General features: G+C 36.5%; 1 protein-coding gene across 6 annotated transcripts in view; it reads right to left on the bottom strand.

Moving 5' to 3' along the window:
• The window catches only part of ADGRG6 (adhesion G protein-coupled receptor G6), a 186545-nt gene that overhangs the window by 43975 nt on the left and 118726 nt on the right, over positions 1–23844 (bottom strand). For all 6 annotated transcript variants that reach the window (XM_069077470.1, XM_069077473.1, XM_069077471.1 and 3 more), the window contains 8 exons: positions 22925–22987; positions 12340–12482; positions 11019–11130; positions 10174–10232; positions 8895–9105; positions 6913–7084; positions 4991–5131; positions 751–870 (listed from right to left, as the gene is read on the bottom strand). In XM_069077470.1, coding sequence (XP_068933571.1) covers positions 751–870; positions 4991–5131; positions 6913–7084; positions 8895–9105; positions 10174–10232; positions 11019–11130; positions 12340–12482; positions 22925–22987 — 1021 coding nt within the window. The remainder of the gene's footprint in view (positions 1–750; positions 871–4990; positions 5132–6912; positions 7085–8894; positions 9106–10173; positions 10233–11018; positions 11131–12339; positions 12483–22924; positions 22988–23844) is intronic.

A 23844-nucleotide genomic window follows, 5' to 3' on the forward strand; every position in this document is an offset into this window, starting at 1 on the left:
AGGAGGAGGAGGAGAAGGAGAAGGAGAAGGAGAAGGAGAAGGAGAAGGAGAAGGAGAAGGAGAAGGAGAAGGAGAAGAAGAAGAAGAAGGAGAAGAAGAAGAAGAAGAAGAAGAAGAAGAAGAAGAAGAAGAAGAAGAAGAAGAAGAAGAAGAAGAAGAAGAAGAAGAAGAAGAAGAAGAAGAAGAAGAAGAAACATGTAGTTTGTTACATGGTAAGTATAAGAGGCAGGTCTAGAAATAATAAAAAGTTATTAAAAGTTTCCTGATTTTAAGTCCAGTGTTCTTTCCACAATACCATGATGCTCAAGGAGCATAAACTCAGTATTTAAATAGCTCTCAATATTTCATTGGCCCCTCTACTATATTTCTCATCTATATTCACTTATATTCTTATTTTTAATGGAAATTCTTTTAAATTTAGCCAGGTTTTACATCTGTATTTATCTAAAGAGAGTCATCCAACCTTTAAAACATTTTTCTCTTCAATCTCTTCTTCCTGCTGGCTTTCATTTCCATCATTTGGACTGCAATCCCCCACCCCCAGAACCAAAGAAAGTTGCCAATTTCCCATGATGTAAGGACACCAGGCAAAATTCCCAGAGTTGGTAGCTTCCTGCTGTTCCCTTCTTTACTCTGGAAAAGTACAGGTTACCCTACAGGTTGGTGGGCAGATTCCCAACAACTCTTTGAGATACTTTAAACCTGATCATCTCTATACTTGGATAAGTGTTGTCCAAGACATTTTCTTACCTGGTTTCGTGTATGTTTGATTATAACCTGGACAGGTTCCTGAAGGTCCCGGATACTAATGTTTCCAATACTGCACGCCATCACATAGCTCACTAGCTTTTCTCGTTGAGTTTCTACATCCTTTTAAAGAGAAAAAAAAACAATACCTTACACATACTAGTCCAAGTGCACACTTTTATTTTATTGTAGCATTCCAAAATAAGCAAATAGTCAGCAACTTTTACACAAGATCTCCCATTAGAAGAATGTCCTGTTTATAAGATCAAATTGCAGGCTTTCCTCACGGTGTTCTGCTATTTCCCTTATTATCATAAATACACAGGGAGAACACATTGTAAGGAAACTTACATGAATTTTCACTCTAAATGACTACATTTGAGGCCAGTTACAACTTATACAAAGCAAACTCACAAACAATGAAAACTCATAAAAAGTTGTGAACAGTTACATCATTTCCTTAAATATGAAAAAATGAGTGCTTATCTTTTGGAGAAATATTTTTTTAGGTAGAAAGGAATTATGGTATAAATTTTTTTAAGTCTAACTTTTACATTCATAGCAACCACTTGACACATTTACTAATGGATTATATGGAAATGTAATTTGGGTAGATCATTTACTGAATAAAAAGGCTGAATTGTTCTTTCTGATAGATATTTAATCTAAATGTAAAGTTTTAATCCCAGAACTGGGTGATTTAATTTATCCTTCAAAAGAGAATAGCTGGCACTTGAAACATTAAGATGTCTCTTCAAAGCTATTCCTTCCTATAGAGTATGCATAATGCAATGTATAGAGAGCACTGCTCCTAGAGTCAGGAAATCCTACTTCTGATACTCACTAACTGCATAACCCTGGGTAAGTCATTTAACCTCTAGCTAATTTCTCTCAGAGGTCCCTTCTAGCTTTAAATCCCCCCACTTAATAGGACAGGACAGGGACTGTTGCTTTGCCTGGCCCATTGTTGTTCAGTTGTTTTTCAGTCCTGTCTGACTCTTCATGACCCCATTTGGGGTTTTCTTGGCAAAGATATTGGAATGGTTTGCCATTTCCTTCTGCAACTCAATTTACAGATGAGGAAACTGAGACAAACAAGTTTAAGTGACTAGCTCAAGGTCATACAGTTAGTAAATGCTGAAACCGGATTTGAACTTGGGTCTTCCTGACTCCAGGCCTGGCACTTTAAACACTGTGCAACCAGGCTGCAACCAGGTTTGGCCCATGGGAAGCGTTTAAAAAGTACTTGTTATTTAAAAAGCATTTCGATCATAGTGTAAGAGTTCAGTAATAAAAATATTACTTTATCTGATCCTCAGTTTCCACATTATAAGAGAAGGGGGACAGGGTGGATAATCATAGTATACTATGACTTCCCTCTTGCATCTCTTGCCCACATCCTTTCACAATTCTGCTATGAAACAGGGAGTTGGGGGTGGGTGGGATGGGAGGTGAGGGGGAAGAAGATTCCACCATAGGTCTTCCTCACTTTCTTTTAACATCACAAGGACACCAATGGAATTCTCAGACTGCCCCCTTGTTGTCCCTTACACTACCACCTAATCAGCCTATCTTCCTATTCTAAATTTCTCTGATATTTTTCAATCCTGCTTTTCTTTGAAGCTCCTCAAAGAAGACTATTGTTTTAGCCTGATCATAACCACTATTCTCCTCTTCCCTGATTTCTCCATGATATTGTGCCATGTCTTGTAGCCATATAACTACAATAGGTTAAAAGCTGGTAATGAAAAAATATTAAATTTTATTTCTAGGAGAAACTTGGGATCACTAAGGGAATTTCACAATTTCATCTAATATGATCTCTTTTTATTTAATTATGGGGCCAGCTTCCTATCTATTGGTCCCTTCTCTCCCACCTACACATAATAATGTTTAGGTGGGACAGCTTTATAGGTTGTCCAACCAAATGTATTCCATAATCTGGGAAACAGATGTTCTTCATCCTCTTGATCTTTCTTGTGCAGATGATCAAGTGAAACAGGAGTTTGTGGTTATGGATGTCTGCTGTAATCTTCATGGACTATTTGAAAACCAGCACATCATTGTATCATGGGAACCTCTGTAGTACTGTACCATCCATAAATACTCACTCCTCAGTCTGGACTCTGTGCTATATCACCTCTATCACAATACTGAATATTTTTGACCAAGATATATTTTTCTGTTTTATTCCTAATCTAGTGTTTATGATCAGAGAATTATTAAGTAGAATTTTTCCATCGTATCTTTCAAGGAATCTTGAATGAGTCTGATGTTTGGTGGGAGACATCTTATTAGAAGAGAGTCTTGAAGGAAATATTTTACTATAATAAATCAAATGCTTTCTCAAATAATGAACACAATAGGTATTGGGTTCTTTTTGTATTCTAGTCTATTCAGTCAATTGGGAAATGGTAATTTTGTGGTCTATAATGTCACTTTCCAAGGCCTAATTATTCCCTACAAATACCCTTATCACAAATATATGTACTCCATTCATGAATAGCTAAGTCTTGTAAAGATCTCTCTTTTTTATAAGATAACACTGGTCAGAGTCGCCCATCATCCTTCACAATATTTTACAAATGAGAGTACATTCTAAATTAGTATTGACTGTGACTACCACCTCCCTCTTCACAAGTAATATATTTACTAACAACAACATTTTATGGACTTTCTTGGTCTTGTGACAAATGATATCAGTTAAGCCTCTTTATAAAATTATTTTAATAGCTATTGCTGTCACATCTATTATCTTTTACCTATTTTTCATTTTAATTACTCATCTAAAGAGTTCAGGACTGAGTTGTTTCGATTGCATGCTATATCTTTCTCATCATTATTATTCTTTCTTTAAGTCTTTTTAATAATTCTAACTTCTGATCTAACCAATCAGTGGTCTGGCTGTACACAGGCAATTAATTCAAGAATAATTCATATCAATAATAAACATCAAGCCTACTTTTGTGAAATGGCAAGGAGTCTTTAATTATTTTTCGAAGTAATATAATTCTTAAAATAGATTCCAGATGAACATTTTTGAGGGAGAATGGCAATACAGAAAAAAAAAATCAAATTTTGGTTTTAAGGATGTCATAACTCTAAAAACTTGGACATGAACACATTCGAACCCTTCCTCTAAATTTTCCATCTATATCATTAATCTGGCAATGTCATACACAAGTTTTTGAAACCTACTAATTCTTCAGTCTTTTTGGTTCAGCTTTCTCTATGTTTTTGTCTTGTCTCCCCAGATAGACTATAAGCACCTTTAAGGTAGAGATCATACATTATCGTGCTTTGTTTTATTCACAATGCATTCCGTATTACCTTATGTATTAAATGCATCTCATATGTAACTCGATTGATTTTAAAGTTCAGTGAATTATGGTGGTAAGCTACTATATTTTCTCGTATTCCTTAAATGGATCTACTATCTATTTATCTATTGGAAAAGAAATAGTAGAATTAATGTGTTAAAGTAATTTTTTCCAATCTGCCTTGAGAAATTTCTATTTTTCTCCTGTACAGCCTGGTTTCCTCTGAAATGTCCTATATCAACTCATATTTTAGTCTTTAAGAATCCTTACTTTTTAAAAACAAAATAAAAATTATTTTAGCGTAGCATTTGTAGATAAGTTATGTTTTCTGAGGCCAGTGGAGGTCATGGGTGTTTGCTGGCAGATTACTCTCTAGGATCTAGAAACAATGCCAATAAAAATGGTCATGTGTGCTCAGCACAATGGCACCCAGTTCTGCGGATATAAAAGAGCAGAAGGTCATTTGAAATACTAATAGGAAGGCTGATTAAAGCCAAGAATGCTGCTCATTATGAAAACACTACTTCCTTCTGAATGAAAAAAAATCCTTTCCCTTACTGAGTAATCCTCTTTAACCTCCCTTACTTGTGTCTGAAAACATTAAAAGTAGCTAATATTTAACCTAAAGTGAAAATGTTGTTATTTAGTAATAACAATATACATTTTTACAGTAGAGTATTTAACTTGTATTTTTCAACCTGTAGTATTGAAACTAATATTATCTTCTAGTATAAATCTGAATAAACCTATTATGTTAGCAGGTGTTTAAAACAATTATGCTATTAAAGACCTTCATTTTAATAAAGAAATAAAGCTATTTTTCTGTCATTCCTGATATACTTAGCTTTAAGAGACTCGGAATCTTACCCTTTTTTTTAAGGACTCAATGTAGATTAAGAAAAATTAATTCAACATATACTTGCCTGAAAAAGTCCAGTTTTGTTGAAGAAAGTAAATTGAGCTCTTTTAACTGTTTCAGATTCTTCTTTACTTAAATTCATAAGTAAACTTGGGGGCAAAATGACAGAAGCCAAAGAATTCGCTTGACCTGTCTCAAAATCCATCTAGGAGACACACAGATAGAACAGTCAAATGTGTGAGTAATGTGTAGTAATATCCCAAAGCACACAAGTAGGTACTAGGCCAAATGCTCCCTTGTTTAACACATTCACTTTATTGTTTATTTGGATAAAGTTTCTGCTGAGAAAGACCTGAGATTTGCTGCTCTTCGTATTTTTATGTGATCAGGATTTAGTGATACTCATTTATTTGAACAAGATAAATCTGCAAAATTAGTAGAGATTCTCAAATATGAGAATTAGATTTTTCTTCTTTTAAACCAAAGTAGTCAAATTTTCACATTTTCCAGATTCTTTGCAAAACAATTTGTGGTTTGGAAGTGTCCAGAGAAGAAAAAGAGAGAATAGAACTCTGGATTAAGAATAAAGAATGTCTATGGAAAGGGGAAAGTTTAAATTTCATAATTCTTATTTTCCAGTACGTTGGACTCATACCACTGATTGACAGAGTGAGACAGATTTCATTAGAATCAACTTTCCATTTAAATTTTGGGACAGCCTTCACGGAATGGCCTTTCTTTAGTCATGAAAAATAAAATCTACATATTACCTTGATCCTAAATGCACACCTTCCCCTAGATTTATATCTAAAGTAAGAGAACATTTTCTCTCCATATGCTAGCAGAATGGCTGGCTGACTATTTTGTTGTAGTAGTTATAAAGTAGTATAGCAAAGTCCATGTTTAAATGAGTGAAAGTGGCCACTAACTTAACAGAACAGAACTCCCATTGGTCCCACCCTCAATATGCCTTAGTCATCCCATTCTGTAGTAGGAATGTCTGCTAATCCCATTCCCAGAATCCATAAACCAAAGCTGATCACACAGTTATGACTTACATAGATGACTCCTCTCTTTTCTGAGAGGGAGAAAATAACCCTAGTAACTCCTAAAATTATGAAATAGCAGATGATCAAACCACCTTTTATTTGACAATAAGCTATCATCAATGATTTAGACAAGCCTAATACATCTATACAAAGGAATGATATGTCATTTTAGCATGATCTGAAATTTTCCTTTTGGTACTAAATCCTTACAATTTGTAAACGACAGAAAAAGGGATCAAAAAGATAACCAGACTGACTTTTTTTTCTGATAAAAATTAATTTTGCAAACAGTTCAGTTGGAAAGTACTGCCTTCAAGAAACTAAAGATGAACATCCCACTGAGGGCAATGGAAAGTAAATGGTGGGTGTGAGAAGCCTGCAACATGTTAACAAGCAGCAACCTGGAATAAGAGTGACAGTAAAGGAGTCATCAAAGAATTGTTTGACAAAAAGAGAAGATAGACTGGTCACAGGGTAAGAATGAATGATAGCAGATGGTTGGTCAGAGTGCTCCCTTCGGAAGAACTCTTATCACCTTGGGTGGACCCCCTGTGGCAAACTGGAGGATGTTGACAAGAGCTGCATGGGATACAGAGGCACAAAAAGGTTGGAGCTGAATCACCGGACAGTTCATGTGAATAATGAATATTTAAGTACTTGCCAACCTCGGGTTATAGATTTCTAAAGGGGGAAAAAAATCACATTTTCCTCAAGTTTATTATAAAATTATAGAACTTTTTTGAGGGGTACTCAATAATTTTACCCTCTAACACACAGGTCATACTATTTCTAAATGATTCTAGAGAGATGAGAACTTATCTTACTTTATGTTCAAAATTGCCATAATTTTCAGCTTTCTGAAAGGAAAAAGGGTAAGATCCAAAACATATATGCTTATTTGTCTTTCAAAAAGGCATTAAAAACCACAAGCTCATACCTGGAAATATGAATCATTACTATTTGGGAGCCCAATACTGAAAGTTGAGCCTTCATATGTCTCTGGGGTCAGAGATGACACCCCAAGAGCCAGATTTCGAGTTGTAATGTTCACGGGTACTTCATTATTTAACTTTATCTTAAAAGCCAACTCATCGATTGTTTTTAAAGCCCTAGAAACATCAAAAACACTATCATCATCATCATCAAAGAGTAAGTAGCAGACATTTAAATATATTATATTACAGAGCAAGTTAAAAATCATGGGCATTGATCTTCAAAGTCTTTTATTAAGCCAACATTATGGACACACATCAAACATACCTACAAAGGACCACAGAACCACAGAGCTGGATGGGACCCTGGAAAAATGTCTGGTTTAATCCTCTGTTTTTAGGCAGGTGAATTCCTTCAGTATTAAGGACAAATCCTGCTCTATCTTTGTCTTGAACATCTCAAGGGGAAAATGTTCTAGTCATTGGTATTTTATATTTGGGTTAAGAATGAGAAAATGAATTTACCACTTTTATTTTAATATGTAAACTGCTATCTGAAAAATAAGCATGGACTATTATCTCACCATCATTTAAAATGCATTATTTTCACCAAAACAAAATGTGTTTAGGGAAGAATTCAATAGTTATTTGTGGATATGCATGTCAGAATTTTTACTGAGAATTTTCTTTTCAGAGAAACACTTAATTTGATGAGTATGTTCTGTTCTACTGAAGAGTGTTTACTTGCCTGTCTGGATGACCCTGGAAGAGCAGGGGCATTGTGTAACAATGGAGGCAGGCCACTTGCCCAAGGGTGTGTGAGGATTTTTAAAACAGAGCTTCTGGAATTCAAGGAGACCCCCCAGTGACCTTCAGTCAGTCCCCCTGAATAGAATCTTAGACAACTGATATAAATTTCATTTTCAACATGGGGAATCCCTTTAGTCATCTTTTAGGAACTATGTAAATCACACTCCTAGGGCACATACAATAGAAATTATTATTGGCCCTAAAAAGTTTCTTTCTCTGTTTTCTGTATTATGTAGAAAGAACATAAGACATGGGAAAACATATTAAGATAAGTGATGTAGCAATGCATTTAGAAACTTTTGTCTTACAGTAGTGCTCACCAATAGAGCTGGTAAGGGCTACAGGAAAGTCTACTGTTAAATGTAAGGTTATGGTTTATATTTTTGTTATTACAAAGAAATGATCAGTGAAGAAATAAAAGTAACTAATAACTAAATATTAATCTCAGAATGAAGGCTATAAAACTACAAGGGGGCTTCATTACATTACTATTTGGTAAAAGCAGAATTTATTCTCCAACAATTCTAAAAGACTCACGGTCATTCCATAGTGTGGACCCTAAGATAGTAAGGTTTTTTTTTTTTAAGTCTAAGTTATATAATGGCTGCATATTTGCAAAATGTCTACTTTTAGGAGATTTGAGAATTATAAAAATTTCCCAGGTTATCTGGTTTATACCTTGTTTTTTTTTCCAGTCCTCCATATTCTTTGCATCTTAATCCACTAAAATACTCCTACAGTGTTTCATCACAGTATAGGGACAATACCCTGGGTTTTCTAAGGCTACTACCAGGAAGTAGAAGATTCAGGCATTTTTACCAACCTGGAAAAGCTAAGTATAGGTCAAAGAGATTATTATTAAATTTTTGGCCACAGTGTCTCATGAACACTAGCTACTTTGGTGTGGGATAGTATGATTTACAGTCATGGAAATATTACTCCCTCTGATAAAATCACAAACCCTTAAAGAAGAAAAGCAGATATATCTTACAGGAAGAAACCTGTTACAGGTTTCTTGTTTCTTGTTCATGTTACATGTCACAGAAAGAATGCTCTTTAGGAAAAAACAATTAAGTGTCTGTGGCTTCTGCTTACCATTGAAATTTATGTCAAACTACATAGTCAAAAGCATTTTTAAAATCTCCCCAGTCCTTCAGGACAAAAAAAAAATACTTACTCAGAGGAAGACTCTAGCAAATCATTGTCTGAGCTAGTTAAAATATTGGAAAATATGGTCATTACAGTTGAGCCTAAAGTTATGTCAATATTTTCTTCATTATTCACAATTTTTTTGAGGTACTCCACAATACTGGTTATGTTGGCGGAGGTGAGGGGCTGTCCTTCGCTAGTGAAATTTAGAAGCTCATTGGCTAGTTCACTCGTTATTCCTAAAAATACATATAAAATCACAATAAAGAGCACATGAGAATATAATCATAAGACATTTTTACCTCTCTTTGACTTAGTTTCCTCATCTACAAAATGGTAATAACACTTGCCAACATAAACATCTCACAGAGTCATTATGATGATGAAATGATGACAGAAGACAAAAACTAAAAAATATGTAAAGGCTACATAACTGTCTACTACAATGACCTAACATTGACTTTAGACATTTGAAAGTCTTCTATATATGACCTCCAGCTTCATTTTATATTCATTTCCCATTCAGAAAAGGCTCAGAAAGCTCTGATTAGTGACATGGCAGTTCATCTCATGGAATGGTGGAAGAAAACTCTGAGAAGAAAAGTGAGGCAGCATGGAGTACAGGCTAGAAAGCTGTTGTCAAAGCCAGGAAGAACTGGGCTTAAGCCTTTCCTCTGTAATAAACCTGAAAGTTTGAGTGTTCTAAACAACTAAGAATAAAAGTTGAGAAATGTTGTCCTACAACAGGATAAGGAGTTTTCTCACCTGGGAGATCCCTAAAGCAATTACATCATAGTTCCAGTCTATACTAAAGAGGGAAGAAGCCCATTTCCTTGACCCCCCTCCTCTGATAATGATTCTTACATATTAGTAGAATTGCTTTCAAATGTTAAAGAGTTAAATTTTTCTTCTTCATTTAATAATACTTACAATTAGAGCTGCCTAACAGTTATGGGAAATAATTTGTTAGAAACTATGTGAGCAATGACTTTCTAAACTTCAGGTCTCAATACTACCAAATGCTTACTTAAGGACAGTATAGTGGGGGAACCCTAAATCCATACCCTCAAGATAGATTGTCTCCACTCTCATTTCCTTCCTATTTGTCATGGATTTCAATTTAAGATTAGAAAATAGAAATAAAGGAACAACTATTCATTTTTTAACCTGAGTAAAGTAAAATATTAATATATCGAGTTTTTAATATAAAAAAGTATATAAGGCAGGACAACTGTTCTGTAAAGGGTGAGAGACATGAAATGTCATCACTGCTTTAGACAATTAAAAGAATATTATTTTTCACTCACCAGTACAATTTGTTAAATCAGGAGGTCCCCAGTAGGTTTTGTTTGTGGTATCCTGATGGCTAAACAACAAATATTTATATTTCAATCCACATTCAGACCAAAACATTTTATACTTTTGAAACAAAGAACTTTAAAAAGAAGTCAAGAAAGGCTTTTTTTGAGCTTCCTATGAATTTCTAAATAAAAAGCTTTATGATAAAAAGTATAATCAGTAAAAGTAATCCTGGGCACATTTAAAAAATGGAATAGTGAGCTTCATAACAATGTAAGGAAGTACAATTAGTACATGGTGCACTGCACTGTATTGCGAAGGTCTGCCAAATGAGCAAACCCCCACCCTTACTGCCAACTTTTCATTCCACTCTACTCCTCCCATTATGCTGACTCCCCAGTCCTGGTCCTCCAGCCTCACAGCCTTAGATGTGAACTTTCTACCTTCTCTCTAAGCACTTCTCACCCCATTGGACCTATTCTCTGATGTTAACTCCCTCTTCTTTTGCTTTCCCCAACTTTGCCATTCACATTCAATTTGCCCTTTGCCCCCTTCTGGTCCCTGACTATTCTCCTATTCTATCTCCCCCAATTCTAGATTCATTTGCTTCTACATTAGTGTTGATCCTATGATTTACCACTTTAATAGTTTAATTGCTACCTTCCCCAAACCCTCAATCCCCAGGTCTCTGGGTTCTTTCTGGAAGTATCATCTGTGAACACTTGAATTACCCCAACTAGTCCCTTACAGATCTGAAATTCTGTAATTCTGTGAATTTTCATGGTGTGATATGTGCAGTACAGACAAACTGAGAGTTGAGTTTTAACACTGCTAACCAGGGTGAATGTCTTACCAAGTTCGTGATGCAAAATAGCCAGGTTTCCCTTTACATGGATGCATTTGGACAGCTGGTTTTGTGGTTGACCATTTATATCCTTCAGGTTGTTCATCTTCTGAACATGTCCCTGTGTAAGAATAAATTACAATAAGATTCATCTGAACTAATTCATTGAACAGGAAGGGTGTTCTAATCAGTCTGCCATCTTTAAATCTTGGACTTGGAGTCAGGAAGACCTGTTCCAATCTTGCCTCAAGCACTTAATTTACTGTGTGACCTTTCACAAGGTACTTAACATTTTTGCATCTCCTGTTTCCTCATCTGTACAATAAGGGGATTGGACTGAATCATATCATTAAGATAGGGGTGTGTGTGTGTGTGTGTGGTGAGGGGAGTGTATATATTTGTCTTAAACAGGCAGAGTCCCTTTTTCATCAATATTCTTAGATGTATGCTTTTTCAAAATTCTCATAAATAAAAGCATAAATTATTATTATCATTATTTTTGCTTTTTGGAGAGGGTAGGGCAGGGCAATTGGGGGTAAGTGACTTGCTCAAGGTCACATGGCTAGTAAGTATTAAGTGGCTGAGGCCGAATTTGTACTCAGGTCCTCCTGACTCCAGGGCCAGTGCTCTATTCACTGCACCACCTAGCTACCCCAAAAGTATAAATTCTAAATATAAAAACTAAGTTCTTCCATAAATGTGTAGTTTGATTTAAATATGTGGGCATGTACACATATAAATGTGTGTGTTGTGCTGTCATAGAAAGAATGCTAGATTTGGAGGTAGAGGATGCAGGGTTGAATCCTAGCTCAATGATTATTTAAGCAATTTTGGCCAAGTTAAGTGACTCAAAAACTCAGTTTTCTCACTTTTTTTAATTGCAAGGATTTGAGAGATAATACTTATAATCCTTTCAACTTTTAAGCACTATAAACCTAACACAGAGATGTTCTGTGACAGGACCAATGTTTTTCCTAACTTCTTTCCCTACAACCTACAACATGGATTAGGCCTTTTCCTCCGTTCTTCCTCCTTTTCTTCCTTCAACAGGGATCAGATTTCCTGAAAGTAGACAAAATTATCCCTAGGATTTTGATTGGCCATGGCTTCTCACATGCAGCTTCCTACTCCCCATGGGCATAAAAAGTCCTTGCTGTGCCCCTCAGACTCAGTGGATTTTTAAGAAATATACAAGTCTTCATGTATGTAAATATCCTTCCCTGATGACCAGATGTGTTTCCATATGGTGGGGGAGGGAGACAATGAGAGGACCCCCAAAAAGTAGTCATACAAAATACTCAGAAAGTAAAATTAAAGAAAAGCAACTTACCAATTTGCTTCACACTGACAGTGTACAACCTCAGGCCATTATCTAAAGATTCATTGGTTTCTAAGAGCCTCCTCTGAATGAGGTGGTCTTCCAAGCAGATGTTGTTGGTAACATTATAAACTAAAATGGCCAAAATCCTCAACCTGGAAAATAACAATTTCGACGATGGGATTAAAAAGTAGGGAACATAAAATATTTTCAGCAAAAAACAAAGCAATGGGGGCGGCGAGGTAGCACAGCGAGTAAGAGCACCGGCTCCAGTGTCAGGATGACCTGGGGATCAAATCCAGGCTCAGATACTTAGCACCACACCCAGAAATAACTGGCCGTGTAACCTTGAGCAAGTTACTTAACCCTGATTGCTTAAAAAAAAAAGAAACAATGGAATGCAACATTTAATGAAGCTCTTTCCACAATTCTTGACCATATACACTTTAAGAATAAAAGAGAAAATCCAAAATAATCTCAGTTTATTCAGGTAGATGGCACATACTGACAGGTTGACTGGGCAGGTTTTACTAAGTCCATAATGCTTATCAAAGTATTTTCTTTCTCAATAATATTTCTCATTTTTTGATGGTCTTCATCCTTTGACATGAAACAATATCTTAGTGATGGTATGGGATAATGTGATTGGATGACTCAATTAATTTTCTTCAAATGTGAGAACATCAAAAATAGGATACTTTCAAACCCTAGGGAGCATGGATTGAAAATTCTAAATTGATGACCCACTAAATGGTATAGTCAGTTCACAAGACTGATGTAATTAGAGCTGGAAGAGACCTCAGAGATCATTTAGTTTAACCCCTTTATTTTTGAGATGAGGAAAGAGATACGTAAAGTTTAAATGACTTGCCCAAGGTCATACATTCTGTAATTCTGGGAATTTTCATGGTTTAATACATGCAGTACATCCAAACTGAAAGTTGAGTTTTAACACTGCTAACATGCTTGAAGAAATTAAACAAATTCAGTAAGACAAAAGGTTGCCAAATTGCCTCAGAACTGAGTTCAAATTCAGCCTCAGACACTTAACAAAGATATATGAAGGTTTTGTTCACTACTGCTTAGCATGTCATGTGGCTAAAAGTTAAAACAAACAAAATCCTCCTTTTTAAATTTTAAATTTATTGCATTTTTGAATCCTTACTATTCTCCTATTCTATCTCCCCCAATTCTAGATTCATGTGCATCTACATTAGTGCTGATCCTATGATTTGCCACATTAATAGTTTATTTGCTACCATCCCCAAACCCTCAATCCCCAGGTCTCTGGGTTCTTTCTGGCAGTATTATCTGTGAACACTTGAATTACTGCAACTAGTCCCTTACACATCTGAAATTCTGTAATTCTGTTAATTTAAAATTTTAAAACCTTCATATATCTGTTAGGAGAAATTGGCATAAATCTATCAGGAACAAAAATAAAACAAAAAGCTAAAAAGCATTAGCAATGATGAAGAAAATATATTGTTTTGGGAGCAGCTAGGTGGCACAGTAAATAGAGCACTGGCCCTGGAGTCAGGACGACCTGAGTTCAAATTTGGCCTGAGACACAACACAAAAACTAGCCCTGTGACCTTGGGCAAGTCACTTAACCCCAACTGCCCTCCAAAAAGCCAAAAAAAAAAAAAAAGAAAAAGTATTGTCTTTAATGTTTTCCCTAAAAGAAGAAATGTATCTAAAATCTACCCACATTTAAACATATTTCTAATAATTTAATTTGTAGCCCAACTGAGATAAAAGTACTTTACCAATGTTTTTGTATAAGTGTTGGTAAGAAAGTAATGCTATATTTTTCTTTGCCTAGACATCTATCAGAGAAATCAATGTCTGACTTAGTATTTTAATGTGACCCTTACTTATAAAGATATTTTGAAAACTATTTTTTTTATGAGAGGAGCCTGGTATAGTGGAGAAGAGTTGGTCTCAAGCCAGAAAGACCACTATTCAAGTTTAGCCTTTGATGCATGATAGCTGTGTGAGCTGGGACAAAAGAGGCAACCTTTCAGTGATCTCTAGGTAACTACCTAAAATGAAACTGTAGAGAAGGTGCTGAACTACGTTGGTAGTGGGGATTTCTTTAGTTAGGAAATTTCCTATACCAATAAAATCACAAGTCTAGTCTCTATTCCTACAGAAGACAAAGATTAAACATCACTTAGTGTTGAGGACCACAAGCCAGTGGGACTCTGAAGATGATGACTGAACAAGCCCTCTCAGGTGTTTGGCCTGCTAATGGGCCTGGAATGGGTTCCCCATCCCCTGGGAAAGTGCTCAAACATACAAGTGTGAAGATTAGGTCCTCAAGATAAGAAGGGCATTTATACCCAGGGCCTGGAACAAAGAAGTGTGCAATGTCCTCAGGGGAAAACAATTAGGAAGGAGATTTGTGGCTCCATAAAGCTTGTGTCTGGAAGAATAAACATTGGCTCTTTACTTTCACCATTCTGAGAGTCCTGTCCCTTTTCATGCACCCACTAGCAACCTCTGGGTCAGTGATTCTTTCACAGCCCTGCTTTGGGACAGCAGGACTCCCATACTTTCTCAGCGGATAGCATGGCTATCCTGATGCGGATAGCAGGGCTCCCCATAACTGGCTCCCCACAACTTATAGATCCATAGTTCTTTAAATTCAGAATCCTATGTCTTTAGGATAATAATATCTATTTACTCATATAACACTTAACAATTTACTAAATGATTTACATACATATATCTATAGATATATAGATATAATAATTATATATAATTGACTATATATAATATATTATAACTATATTAATGCGCTTTCTATACACAGATCTATCTGTATCTATCAAATACATGTGTGCATATAAAGACAGATATATGTGTGTGTGTAATATATATGATATCAATACATATATATGTATATATATATGTATATATATATATATATATAAAATACACACACATACACATAGGGGAAGAGAGATAGAGAGAGAGAGAAATAGAAAGAGAAAGGGAGAGGCAGCTAGGTGACACTATGGGTATAATGCTGGACTTGAAGTCAGGAAGACGAATTCAAATTTGGCCTCAGAAACTTACTAGCTGTGTGATTCTAGAAAAATCATTTAATCTCTGTCTGCCTCAGTTTCCTTATCTGTAAAATTACAATAAAGATAAAAATTAAGATAATAATAGTAATTATATCATAGCATTATTGAGGATAATATGAGATAATATTTGTAAAGTGCTTTTCCAACCTTAAAGAGCTATATTTAATTTTTTTGTTGTTGTTCCCATTTTACAGATGAGGAAACTGAGTGTCAGCCTGGTTTAAGCAAGGGACTTACTTAAAGTGCCACAGATAGTAAGCAATACTTATTATTTTTCTTCAGTCATTAACAACCAGTCAAAAAACCTGCCTTGGTACCATTTGAATCTTTTGCCTCTATATATGCCTCTGTATTATTTTCTGATAAATGGAACCACATAGAGCAGCAGATATGAAGAATCTTTGTACAAATCAGAAAGAAAAGAGTTCTTTGCAGCAAACTACCTTTGCCCTGTGGATGTTCATAATGGACTGTTTAGGTGATGCTGGACACTAGGAGAGTTATAGTCAATAAGATAAAAAATGGTCAAAGTTGTCTAGATAGATACTCTCTTGGTGTTCACTTACTACTTTGGGGTATGATTGTATGGCTCAACTTTTAGAGCAGACTTTACAGGAAAATTTACAAGTAATTCAATAGTGGAGTAGGAGGAAGCAGTAACATTTGATTGGACAAGGGACAGCAGTCTTGTGGCTATCCCAAATCTTTCTCTTCAGGACATGAAGGAAATGCCACAAAACTATAAAACAAAATCCAATTCTCTATTTAAATGGAATAACCCCCATCACAGGATTATTCATCATTGTAATAGCAGTGAGCGTTAGCGTGGCACAGTAAATGGAAAACCAGTCTCAGAACTTGAAAACCTGGGTTCTATCTCTGACACATGTAATCCTGGTCAATTACTTAACTTCCCAGTGCTCTGGACAACTCCCTAAGGACATAAATTGCAAAGAAAGTGCCAACATTGGTGAATATAGGGAGATTCGCATAGGAGCTCCCTTTGTCAATGAAATCACAGGTGCCATTCTTATGTCAGTCTCTTACCTACCATATTCCCAAAAGAATCTCACAACAACTCAGTAAAGTAGATTCTTCTTCATGTGATTTAAAACTGTGATATATAATCAGTATAACAAATCTTCCAAGCAAAAATTCTGATGCATCTTAACAATTCATGTGCACTTTACGGTCTAGGAGGATTGACTAGGGCACTGAGAAAATAAAGACACTTGACAATGGTCTTTACATTTCAGAGGTAATATATGAACCCAGATCTTCCTAACTCCCAAACTTCTAGACCTCCAACTATGCAACTGTCTCTCATGGTAGGTCCTTCCTTCCTTCCTTTCTTCCTTCCTTCCTTCCTTCCTTCCTTCCTTCCTTCCTTCCTTCCTTCCTTCCTTCCTTCCTTCCTTTCTTTCTTTCTTTCTTTCTTTCTTTCTTTCTTTCTTTCTTTCTTTCTTTCTTTCTTTCTTTCTTTCTTTCTTTCTTCCTTCATTCCTTCCTTCCTTCCTTCCTTCCTTCCTTCCTTCCTTTCTTCCTTCCTTCTTCCTTCCTTCACTCCTTCTTTCCTTTCTTTTCTTTCTTTCTTCCTTCATTCCTTCTCTCTCTTTCCTTTCTTTTTTTCTTCCTTCCTTTCTTGTTTCTCTCTTTCTCTCTCTCTTTCTTTCTTTCTTTTTTTTCTTTCTTTCTCCCTACCTACATATCTATCTATCTGTATATATGTGTATGTATGTAATGGTAATGGGAATTTTAAGATTTTCCCTGCCCCGTAATAAGCCTAAGTGAATTTGAGGAATTTCCCTGATTTGAAAATATACTCTGCCCCCAATAGGCTGAATGTGGTCACAAGGAGCCTGTGGTGGGAGGAGTTCAGAACAGAGTCCACAGGAGAAGCTTGCTTAGGGGAGGCCTGTTTTTCAGGAAGGCACAACTTTCGTTCTTTGTAACTAGGCAGTGGATCACCAGGTTCTCTGACCCTGGAGAAGGCTATATATACTTCTGAGTAGAGGTTTTGCTTTGGGGCTTGCTTATGAGAAGAGTTGTGTGATTTGGCCAGATGAGACTCTGGGCAGTCCTTGAGCCCCCTGGCTTTGAAAACCCAAATGTTGGTGCTTCTATCTTTGGCAATTAACTATGTAGGTATGTGATGGTCAGAGAGCTAGAAGCAATATACATTGGTATTCTGAATTGTGTTATTTTCTCTGTCTATATTTTTTATCTGCTTAAAACTTCTGTTTGTATTCTTTGAAGTTCAGGGTGCTGACTTTTTCCCCTGAACTAAGTGAATGATATATGTTTGATTAAAGTAAGCTTGTTAACCCTTTTTGAGTTGCTTTCCTTTAGAAAAGCGGATCAAAGAACCTGTGCTAGCGCTGTCCCGGGTATGTTAGGGTGCTTGCTGTTACAGTGTACACAAACATACACATACACACACATATATAGTTTTCTTCATTTTACAGATAAGGAAACTGACTCAGAGAGATTAAGTGACATATTCATATTTACATAGCTAATAAGTTTTGAAGACACAACTTTAAACCATGTCTTTCTGCTTCAAAGTCCAATATTCCACCCATTACACAATGATGCTTTACACAGGAATAAGAACTTCCAAAATAGCTTTATAAAGAGAGATGGCAGATTCAAAGACAGACATTTATTTCTCTAACAGACACCTAGGCAAGAAAACTTTTGTCATTACTTTCTGATTCACTCTTACAAAAAAACTGTATTTTTAACCAGTTTTTTAGAATTTTGGAATTTTTAGGATTTTTTAGAATGGTGCAAATGTAAAAAAATCATCTAAAAAGTGACCTGGGGGGGCGGAGTCAAGATGGCGGAGTAGAAGCAGGACTTCCGCTGGGCTCTGGCTTCCACCTTCCCCAATCCATGTAAAAGGGGACTCTAAACAAACTTTGGAGCTGCAGAACCCACAAAAGGACACAGAGAAGCTAACCTCCCACTGAGGACACCCTGGCAGGCTGGCAGGAATCTGTCAGCACAGTGCTCTGGGAGCCAAGCCCAGCCCCACACCTAGGCTTTAGCCCCAGGGTGGGCCTGACCAGCCTCAGGCCGGAGGGACTCCAGATCAGCAGCAGCTGTGGCTGTTTCCAGATTTATCAACACATAGATGCGAAAGGACAAAGTGAGAGGTCAGTGCAGTCTGGACTTTGGGACCCAGTAAGTGGTACTGCGTAGCTTTTGCCCCCGGGGTGAGAAGCTGCTGAGATGCCAGAACAGCCAGCCAGTGCCACGTGACAGCTTCAGCTCCTGGCCTGCAGAGTGTAGGGGGACCAAGCACCAGTCTGAGGGGTAATTGCTCTTGCTTTAACCTTCTTGGATCTGGATTGAAGTCTAGGGTAGAGGTCCTGGGGTGTGAGTCCAGCTTGCCAGAGCGTGTGGAGACCTCAGAGAGGGCACCCGTCTAATACCTCTGGCAGCTGAGAAAACCCCAGCATTTGGGATGAAATCTCCCCTGTCTGGTGGCAGATTCCTACTGTGGCAAAAAGCCCAGGGGTCAAGTGACTGAGGGGCGACATGACCAGGCAAAGGAAACAAAGCAGACAGAAGACTCCAACACTACACTCCTATTTTGGGGACAAAAAAAGGAGCAAAGCATGGAATAGGAGGAAGACAGTGAAGTCAGAACTCCTGCACCAAAAGCTTCAAAGGAAAATATGAGCTGGTTACAGGCCATAGAGGACTTTAAGAAGCAGGTAAGAGAAGTGGAGGAAAAATTGGGAAGAGAAATGAGAACAATGCAAGAAAATTATGAAATGAGAGTCAACAGCCTGACTGAGGAAAATCACAGCTTAAAAAATAGATTAACACAAATGGCAAAAGAGGCTCAAAAAGACAATGAGGAGAAGAATGCCTTAAAAAGTCAAATTTGCCAGATGGAAAAAGAATCTCAAAAGCTCACTGAGGAGAATCATTGCTTCAGAATTAGATTGGAGCAAATGGAAGCTAATGACTTTATGAGAAATCAAGATGCTGTTGAACAGATCCAAACAAATGAAAGAATAGAAGGCCATGTGAAATATCTCATGGGAAAAACCACTGACCTGGAAAATAGATCCAGGATCGATAATTTAAAAATTATTGGACTACCTGAAAGCCATGATCAAAGTAAGAACCTAGAAATCATCCTCTAGGAAGTTCTCAAAGAAAACTGCCCTGATGTTTTACAACCAGAGGGCAAAATAGAGGTTGAAAGAATCCACCGATCACCTCCTGAAAAAGATTCCCAAAAGAAAACTAGGAATATTATTGCCAGGTTCCGGAATTCCCAGATTAAGGAGAGAATATTACAAGCAGCCAGGAAGAAACAATTTGAATATTGTGGAAACACAATCAGGATAACCCAGGATCTGGCAGCTTCTACACTGAGGGATTGAAGGGCTTGGAATATGATATTCCAGAGGTCAAAGGAGCTGGGATTAAAACCAAGAGTCACCTACCCAGCAAAACTGAGTATCATGTTTCAGGGGAAAATATGGTCATTCAGTGGAATAGAGGACTTTCAGGCATTCTTGCTGAAAAAACCAGAGTTGAATAGAAAATTTCACATTCCGATACAAGAAGCAAGAGAAGCATGAGAAGGTAAACAGGGAAAAGAAATCATAAGGAACTTATCAAAGTTGAACTATTAACATTCCTACATGGAAAAACAATAATTCTAACTTATGATACTTTTCTCAGTAGTTGAAGGGAATAGAAATATATATATATATATATATATATATATGTCTATATATGAGGTATCGGGCATATGAATACATATGTGATATGTTTACAGGTATACATAGATAGAGAGCACAGGACCAATTTAACAGGAAGGGATGATACTTAAAAGGTGAAATTAAGAGGTGAGAGAGGAAAATAATGAGAGGAGATGGTGAGAGACAGAATGGGGTAAACTATCTCATATAGAAGAGGCAAGGGAAAATGGTTACAATGGAGGGGAAAATAGGAAGGCAAAAGGTAACGAGTCAACCTTATTCCCATTGAATTTTGCTTGAGGAGGGAATGAAATACACATTAAATAGGGTATCTCACCCTCCAGGAGAGTAAGGGGAGAAGGGGATGAGAGGGGGGATGATGGAAGGGAGGGCAAGCTGGGGGAAGGAAAGTTGGAAGCACCCACTTTTGAAAAGGGATGGGATCAAAGTAGAGAATAGAACAAGTGGGAGGTGGGATAGGAGGGAGAGAAATAGTCAGTCTTTTACAATATATCTACTATGTTATTGTTTTGCATTAGCCACACATGTACATCCTATACTGAACTGCTTATCTTCCCAGTAAGGGTGGGAGACAAGGGAGGAAGGGAATGAATCTGGAATTCAAAGTTTTAAAATCAAATACTCATATATATAATATTAAATATATAAATATATATTAAATATGTATTATCTCTCTCTCTCTCTCTCTCTCTCTCTCTCTCTCTATATATATATATATATATATATACTATTTTAAATGTAATTGGGAAATAAGATATACAGGCACTGGGGCATAGAGATCCACTGGAAAAGTCGAAACGGGTATGGGAGAAAATATGGGAGAGAGCAGATTGGAGGAGGGGATATCCTGTGGGACTGCTATTTTGGGGCGGTGTGTAGGGGAAAACGGGGAGAAAATTTGTAACTCAAAATCTGGCGGAAATGAATGATGTAAATCAAAAGTTAACAAAGCATTTGAAAAAAATAAAATTAAAAAAAAAGAAAGTGACCTAGGCTATCATTATAGATGTGCCTACAAAATACAAAACACAAAACCATATATTTAACGTTAATAATAACAATCACTATAAAATGAGACAATCTCATTGACGTGATTTAGAAAAAACTGGCAAGTTTTCCACTTTGAAATACTCTTCAAGTGTTTGTTTGTTTGTTTTTTAAGCAATCTGGGTTAAGTAACTTGCTCCAGGTTACATGGCCAGTTATTTCTGGGTGTGGTGCTGAGAGTGTCTGAGCCCAGGATTCGATCTCCAGGTTATCCCAACACTGGAGCCGGTGCTCTTACTCGCTGAGCCACCTGGCCACCTCTAAGCAATTGGGCTTAAGTAACTTGCTCAAGGTTACATGGCCAGGTGTTTCTGGGTGGGTGCTAAGTGTCTGAGCCCGGGATTCGATCTCCAGGTCATCCTGACACTGGAGCTGGCGCTCTTACTTGCTGTGCTACCTGGCCACCCCTCAAGTGTTTTTATTGTCCTCCTGAGACTGTCCACATAATCTGGAAACTGCTTACCTAAAATTATTTTGTGCTCAGAATATTTAATTTCAAGTGCTCCTAGGCAGTTTCCCTTATGGCAGGACTGTGGCTGGCCTTAGATGCTTTATACATTTGTCTGCCTATGTGATGATTTCAATATGAACTTGAAATTTAAAATCACAATGAAAACTCAGAACCCTATTTTTTTCTTGAGGGACTCTTTTGAATTTAAAAAGGAGAGAAAATATGTTACTGAGAATAAATTTAATAATACCCTATATAATATTTCATCCATTTTCAGATTTCTTACTTCAATGATTTTCATCAGGCATAGCTTTCTAATAGGTGTTATTTCCTATTATGTTAAAAGTCCCATCCCAAGGGGCAAAAAAGGAGTTAAATACTACTACTGAAAAATTAATTTGAATATGACATTTCATTAAAATATTGTTTGCTTTCAATAACAATAAAATAAACATTTATTAAACAGATACCATGTTTCATGCACAGTGCTATATGCTGGGGATAGAGGAACAAAAATGAAGTGGTCTTTGTTCTCAAGGACAATACATTCTATTGGTAGGGTTGGAAACCACTCATACACAGATAGGTATATTCAAAATATATATGATTTGGGAAGCAGGGGAATAACAAATGGAGTGATCAAAAAAGACCTTTTGTAGGTGGTGGCCCTTAAGCTGAGTCTTAAAGGAAGCTACAGATTCTAGGAAATAGAGGAGAAGAAGGAGAGGAAGGAGAGTGGTCCAGTCACAAGGAGAATGTAGAATAAATGGCATGTTTGTGGTAGAGCAGGTGGGTCAATTCATTTGGAATATGTAAGGGGTGTGGGATGAGAAGGGAGTAATGTGAAAACTGTATAAACATCACATTCTTGTATAGTGACTACCAAATATACAGTCAAAACAAGAACTAATAGCACATTTTATTTGACATGGAGTCAAAATTTATTCTTCAATGTTAATTTATTCCCCAATTTTTCTTTATGTTAAAACACATTAACAGAGCCTTTTTCACATAGTTCCTCAAAGTATAACTATCTTGATAAAATCTCACAAAAGTACCAAAAAGCTATGTCAAACATGAAACTTAGAAAGCATATATATCACTACCCAAGTAGTCACTCTATTATCTATGAATCTTTAAAGGAATGGGTCCCCCCAGATTCAAAGCATGGAGAAAGAAGAGTTAGAGGAGATTGGTTAAATTTTGTGGTAAGAATTTCGAAGTATAAATTAAACTACTGACAATATTGTTGTTACCTTTGATCATCTTCAATACTCCTTTTGACTTTTATCTTCTCTTCTCCAGTGTTCAGATGAAGACTATAAATGTAAAAATACACTGATCACAATCATGAACAAACATTTATTATGCATACAAGGCATTGTGTGTGGCACTGAGATATAGAAAGGTATAAAAGACAGTCCCTGTCCTCAAGGAACTTATAGCCTGGATGGTAAGGTGAGAGGAATTTTAGTTAATTGTTTATTATTTAATCTCAGGTTAATAATTAAAAATAATTCTCATCCATATCAGGACTGGACCTGTGATTTCATTGTATTGTGTAATTCCTATTATGGAAACTACTTCTACCAGTTTAGATTTGTACCTACTTTTCAATGTAGAGAGTTGCCTGCAGTAAAGAGAAATGACTTGCTCAACCAGTACGTGTCTCAAGGTGGGACTTCAATCTAGGTCTTTCTCACTAAGGCTAGCTCTCTATTCACTATGCTAAGCTGCCCCTCCCTTATTTTAAGAGGTAGCTGGTAAAGTATCACTCTTCTCATTTTCACTGAAGAGGAAACAAGTTTGGAAAGGTAGTGTCTTGTTTATGGTTACATAATTGGTGGTCTGAAGGTCGAGTCCTAAGCGGTCCAGTGTTTTGGTTTTTTTCTCCATTATACTAAGCTAATTCTTAGGGGAACCTCTGAGCTTTCTGGAGAGACAGCTGGCAAACACAGAGTAGGGGTTAACAGGATTAATAATGTGTGTATACATACATACATACACATACACATATATCACACACATATATGTATGTATACAATGTTATATATATATATATATATTTATTATGTAATATACGCCATACACAAATTGTAGATATTACATATAGAATAGATCTTAGCAAAATAGTTATGTTGCTTTTTCATTTATTAAATAACAAATTCTACCATTT

Source organism: Petaurus breviceps, unplaced genomic scaffold (assembly GCF_028583685.1).
Source record: "Petaurus breviceps papuanus isolate PSGF00001 unplaced genomic scaffold, PetGlider_PUasm1.0 90977, whole genome shotgun sequence".
In the NCBI taxonomy this organism is placed as follows: Eukaryota; Metazoa; Chordata; class Mammalia; order Diprotodontia; family Petauridae; genus Petaurus; species Petaurus breviceps.